Below are 6,105 nucleotides of genomic sequence, written 5' to 3' on the forward strand. Positions count from 1 at the left end.
ATAGCCAACGTTGAAAATCGCGGACCAACGCCCCCCCCCCCCTCGAAAAAAACCCAACCCCGTTCCGAAGACTGCAACGGAGTCTAGTACGACGTGTAATAGGACATAACCTACGTGCCAGCCAATATATCATAAAAGTAAATCTTACATGTTCTAAGATGTAACCTTTGTTTAAAAGATCGAGGTATGCCGTCATGTTGTATCCTAGGTTGTCGCAGTATACCCTTCCGACGTTTTCTTATCTGCTGTATGACGACCATCTGCTCTTGTCAGTGATGTGTAACTCCGGTGTGAGACACTTCAGCCGGGCGCAGCGCCTGGTCTGCTGCCTGACTCAGATCACCCTGTGGATGGTGGGCAGTGCCATGTGGTACGGGGTTACAGCTGGTACAGACGATGTGCTTTTCCTTGACCTCGGCGTGTTCACCCTCCGCCTTTCGGAACTGCTTGGTACTGCAGCAACGTCGTTCATGGTGTTCCTGCCAGTTTACGCCATCCTTGTACCGATGTTTCGCAAGCAGCTCCCTTTGGTAGATCAGATCCATTCAGGTGTATTGAAAACACCGACATCTCTGTCCACCTGGCGGTTTACGTACACAACGGTGGCGTGGATCCTCGCCACCCTGACGTCTGTCTGCAGCAGCTTCTTCGTCATTGTGTACAGTCTGCAGTTTGGAGCTGGGAGAAGCCAGGCCTGGCTGAAGGAGTTCTTCCTGACATTCCTGTTCTCTACATTTTTACTGGAACCTGTTAAGGTTGGTATTATCCATGTGGTGTTCTCAATCTTTAACACGTCAGTAGTGCGATAATTGTCCTCGTAAAATGAGGATGACGAGGTACCAATTGGAATCCCGTGGCATGGCAAACGCTCCTCAAGATTCAAAACCGGCTACCAATCCTGATAGTGAAATTAGATATCAGCTTGTTGACTTAACCTATTTACGTCGTGACTTTGCAGATCTTTCTGGCTGCCTACACAAAAGCAGTCATCATCGCACCGATTGTTTGCTCTGTGACATCTTGTGTTCGAAATGTTTGGGGGATGAAAACAGGGGAGAAGCAACAGTCTCCGATCGGTATTATTCGAAAGAAGAACAAGAATTATGGAGGTGCATTTCTTCTCAAAACATCGTCGTTTTTTAATACACAATGATATTTTGCATTTTGCATGATAGTATTCATACATTTTTGACTATGTCTTTTTATTCTAAAATTGGCATCATATGTATTTCGTTAAGCCCCTGAGCCAAGGGTTTTACCACCAGTCCCGAAGAAAACCGACCATGACCCGAACTGGACGGAAAGGATGACTGCAGGTAGAAACATCCTGGTTACCCTAATGATACTACTGATCTTCACTGGGAATGCCTTCTACATCGGGGTTCTGGACTTCGACAGGCATGCCTACCACGTCCGGACATCGCTGGAGAACAGCCTGCTGTCCGGATCTGATGAGGTACTGTTAGATGAATTATCCCTCACGAGTTGAACATGGTGACATCTTTTCTATCTTTCCTCCCTGTGTATAAATTGTGCGGTTATTCGACAGGTGACTACAGCAGACGATGCCTGGGAGTGGCTGTCGTCTGAACTGATGTCGTCCCTTCACCCAGAGCGCGGGTACAGCGGGAAGAAGCTGAGATGGCTGGACAAACAGTTCCCGACTGGAACAAACGCATTCCGGATCGGTCCTGTTCGCCTGGAGAGAACCACCATCTATCCAGGTGACAAGTATCGCTGATTTCTAAGCTTCAGCTTATACGAGCGATCGCTGTTGTTGTTTATATCCGGGGTATTCGACGGCTTTTGCCTACCAGGACGTCAGCAGAATGGATTAAAAATTGACATTTGAATTAGCATATCAAATTACTGGTTAATATGTAAATCAATCTTTTGCCAAACACCTGCCTTTTGCCTACCACTGCGTCACCGTGACATCACCGCGATCGCTCGTATTGTTATGATCAAATATTTTGCTTGAGACTGTTTTCGTTCGTAAATAGTAAGCTTATATGTTTCTAGTTGGGTAACTCCCGTTTCCTCCTCCTTTCAGATGACCCAACAGACATAGATCTCGAGCTTCGAGGCCATGGGCTCTACCCTGAGCTGATGAACAAGCAAATAGATGCAGTTCAGGACCGACTGAGTGAACGGAACTGTTCATACAATGGAACTGCACGCATATTTGTGGACATTGTTCGGTATATAAACACATATTTGGATTTGGAATGATGAATTCCTGGCAAGTTCAGGGAGGCATGGTCTTCAGGGAAAATGCCCGAATTGTTCCAATGTTTTGTTAACCAATAGGATTTCGTTTTTTTAATCTTGTAATCAAGACTAGCTGTGCTGATGAATTTGACTGGTTTTCAGAAACGGAAGTTCGGCGTGTATCACCACAGTGGACCTGCCACGGGATGCTGGCCAGGCTGCTGCAATGATAGGTCTCCTACAGCAGAACAACTGGATCCTGATGGTTTCAGACACTCTCATCCTCCGGGCCAACTTCTACCACCCTGACGTCAAGCTGTTCAGCACCATGGTCATCACCCTGCAGTACCTCCCAGGGGGCGCTGCTTATCTACAGCCCAATATTCAGACCTTCCGGCTGTTCCAGTACGAGACAACAGACGACTTTGTCCAGATGTGTTTCCACATTCTGTTCCTCTTCTTCTTCGTTTACAACGTCCTTCGCGAGATTGGTAATATCCGAATGAGCGGCCGTCTTTACTTCGGCAGTTTCTGGAACATTTTGATCCTGTGCAACATTGGCTTGTCGACAGCCGTTATTGTGACATTCGGACTTCGGTATATCCGGGCAGCTGCTGCATTGGGTGATGTACAGCGTGTAAAAGGTACGAAGTAGAGACACATCCTTTATTTTTACATACATGTAACAAAAACGATATCCGAGTGGTCATAATAAGCCAAGTCTTTAAATGTCGCACAGAGGGGTGGGTGCCGGTACAATGTACCGGTACAAACCCGTTTTTTTCTTGTTGGACTGGTCCGGAAAAAAATGGACCTGAAAAAATCAGTGGACCGGATTTTGGACCGATTAGAAAATGACCAGATTATACCGGCAGGCGTTCACATGTTTTGGGGCTTACCCGCCCAAGAAATGTAGTGGAGCGATGTAGAGGAGAGTTTATAGTCATTTTTACCAAGTTTCTACAGTCAAACAGTCTAAATTAACAGAGACATTAGTGTTGTTTACATGAAGATAGGACTTTAAAACGCCAGTAGGATACTACATCAAACAGATTCCTTTGTAGACAATTTTACCATTGTTTTGAGTATTGCCCATTCACAGTTTTCACAGACGGCTAGGTCCAGGTTCAGATCCACACCTGGACCTGGTCTTCTGGACCTGGACCGTCTCTGTACCTGAATTTCCCGTATCGGTACCCACCCCTAGTCACACATTATATCGGTAATGTCTAAAACAGGGCTCGGCATCGAGGAGTTTATAGACATCAGTTCCGCCAGCCAATGGGACACAACCTTCAAGTCGGTCCTCTCCTTCTCCATCTTCATCAGTACCTTCTGTATCCTGCGGGTTCTTAACTTCTCCAGGAGTGTTGCTACCGTCTTCGCTCTGCCTCGTGTACGTAGAATTCATCTTAGTGTTATGCCTAGACAAAGCAGAATTCAACGTATAAGTTGTTTATTCAGTAAGATATGAATAAAAGCTATGTTGTTATGTTCTGAAACTGAAACTGCAAGAATGGTGCATTACATTTGGTGACCATATCCGGCATATTAATTTGTAGCTTTGGAGAGAAATAATGTTGCTGTGTTTTCCTTTCTTGCACTATGCTAGTTGATATACCGGGAGGCCCTTGGGTATGCGGTGTACATGCTGGTTATAATAGTGGCCTACGGCTTCTGCGGGATACTGATATTCGGCAAACATATGAAGAGCTTCTCCACCTTTAAGGAAACGTCGTATGTGTTGTTTGAGATGGGCTTGGGGAGGCCGTTCGGCGATGTCTTTGCCGACGATATGAAGAGAGTGGATCGTGTGATGGGACCTCTGTACTTTTCTACATTCGTCTTGGTCTTCATCACTTACCTGGTCAGAAATAGTACATTTCTTTAGCTACCCGAGGTCTTCTTGGTCATGTCTTATATTATTTCAACTTAAGAGTCAAAATTAGCCTATACTGTACCAACTAAATCGACAAGGCAAACAATATTTAATTGTGAAAACTGAGGTATTGTAATCATTTGCTGTGTTTGTTTGTCTGGGCTGAGTTCGCAGTTATGAGAGGTAGTCCAGTAAGGAGAATTTGAATCTCACATTTGGTCCAATGTTGTAGACATATCGACAGGGAGGAAGTGATTACCGTGAGCGAGGGAGCATAGATTGATGACTCATGGCCACACACACTCAGGTCGTATTTGGTGCTTGTTATTTCCTTGTATTGAAAACAAAAATTCTACTTATGTATCCCACAGATGAATCTTGTAGTCGGGATGCTGTGTAACTGGCTGAGCTACTGTCAGACGTCAGACGACATTGAGGCGGACACCGCGATGGCAGATTACTTCTGGAACTCCTTCAGGAGTCTTCTGGGCATGCGCCATGAGTCCCAAGACCCTGACGGTAACTTTCACAGTTGCCATTGTTTGTCTTTATTACCTCATTTAGCAGGAAATTGAAGAACAGAAATGTGATGGTATTTTGTGATGTATTCTGTGACATTATTTGCGACCTTTGACCTAACTAAAAATGTGTTTCTGAAGATGAAGCACCACTTCCGGAATACTTTATGAACGAGACCTTCCAGCGGACGGATGCGGTACTGCAGGAAGTGGACAGGGTGACCGACCTGATGTATAAGTTTGAGTGCAAGGAGCGAGGTTCCACGTCTACTGATCCATACGCTTAAAGTTTAACCATAATGTCCTAAGAGTTATGATATGCGAGATGTTTTGAATGAATAAGAAATGTATATATTAAAAAAGGTTTTGCAATACAAAAGTATCTTACTTTAATGTGTTATGGTTGCCTTTGATCAAAAACGTTTGTTGACGTTAGTTTACTAGTAGTTTATTATCAAGAATAATGTTGTTTAATATCTGAAGACACTACCTGGATTTTACACTATGTTTCAAATTGTATTCTCGCATAACATAGCAAATGTGTTTATCATGTAGTTTGAGGATGGGAGCTGCCTATAATTGAATAATATAAATGGCAATATTCGTTTTAATTGAAGTTGTGATAATGATGCTAAGAATTAGTCATGTAAGTACTGTACTGTATTGCAAACTACCTGTACCATCAAATGTGTGATGTGTGTTATTTGAAGAACCTTTTAAATTTGCATGTCACAATGATAAAGATTTGAATATGTCTATACTTTAGTATATGAATAATATTTCATGAACATTTTTTTAATTATCGATGATATGCAGTAATCTGTTACGGTTGTTAAGACTCCGTTACAGAGATTTAGAAATTTTGGAAATAAAACCATTGTTGCTCGAGACTGTGATCTGTTTACTGAGCAGTTCTTGATTGTAGCGGAGGGCGCGGTTGCTTGAAGGCCAAAATGGATGTCCATGTAGCTCAACTGGTAGCAGCCTGGTCAGAATTAGTTAGTAATACTTAGGTCATATTTGTAAACTGGGGCCCGGCCGTACAGTTTTCTGGAATAAAAAGTACAATAATATAAAGACAACAAAACACATAAAACGTATCTCACTAGTCGTGACCATAATTACCCCCATGACTTATTCATGGGGGTTATGTTTTCACTAGCGTTTGTGTGTGTGTCTGTTGTTACCTTTGCCAGAATGGCTAAGGTTATGTTTTGGGCTTGTGAGTCTGTGTGTCTGTGTGTCTGTCTGTTAACAGCATAACTCAAGAAGTCTTGGATGGATCCCGATAATATTTGGTAGGTGGGTAGGGGTCGGGAAAACGAAGGTCAAGTTCGATAATGGGCCCCCTAGCGGCTTGCTAAGGTACTGCAGCAGAACCTCAATTTTTGATATCTCGTGTTCTGGACATGCTGTGATCATGATTTTTGAGTGGTAGATAGCCCTCGAGGCAGAGAGTAAGTGCTGTGAGTTTGGGCCCCCTATCGGCTTTTTTGG

At 43.7% G+C, this 6,105-nt stretch overlaps 1 protein-coding gene across 2 annotated transcripts in view; it reads left to right on the forward strand.

Moving 5' to 3' along the window:
- LOC118417071 (polycystic kidney disease protein 1-like 2) overlaps positions 1 to 5,676 on the forward strand; it is an 8,347-nt gene extending 2,671 nt beyond the window's left edge. Inside the window, exons 4-13 of one of the 2 annotated variants that reach the window (XM_035822443.1) lie at positions 209 to 755; positions 959 to 1,109; positions 1,239 to 1,456; positions 1,550 to 1,724; positions 2,054 to 2,201; positions 2,374 to 2,855; positions 3,450 to 3,607; positions 3,824 to 4,078; positions 4,462 to 4,609; positions 4,750 to 5,676. In XM_035822443.1, coding sequence (XP_035678336.1) covers positions 209 to 755; positions 959 to 1,109; positions 1,239 to 1,456; positions 1,550 to 1,724; positions 2,054 to 2,201; positions 2,374 to 2,855; positions 3,450 to 3,607; positions 3,824 to 4,078; positions 4,462 to 4,609; positions 4,750 to 4,895 — 2,428 coding nt within the window. In that variant the 3' untranslated portion in view covers positions 4,896 to 5,676. The remainder of the gene's footprint in view (positions 1 to 208; positions 756 to 958; positions 1,110 to 1,238; positions 1,457 to 1,549; positions 1,725 to 2,053; positions 2,202 to 2,373; positions 2,856 to 3,449; positions 3,608 to 3,823; positions 4,079 to 4,461; positions 4,610 to 4,749) is intronic. The other variant, XM_035822444.1, reaches the window with a different exon arrangement.
- Positions 5,677 to 6,105: the final 429 nt, after the last annotated feature.

This window comes from Branchiostoma floridae, chromosome 6 (genome assembly GCF_000003815.2).
Source record: "Branchiostoma floridae strain S238N-H82 chromosome 6, Bfl_VNyyK, whole genome shotgun sequence".
Taxonomy (NCBI): Eukaryota; Metazoa; Chordata; class Leptocardii; order Amphioxiformes; family Branchiostomatidae; genus Branchiostoma; species Branchiostoma floridae.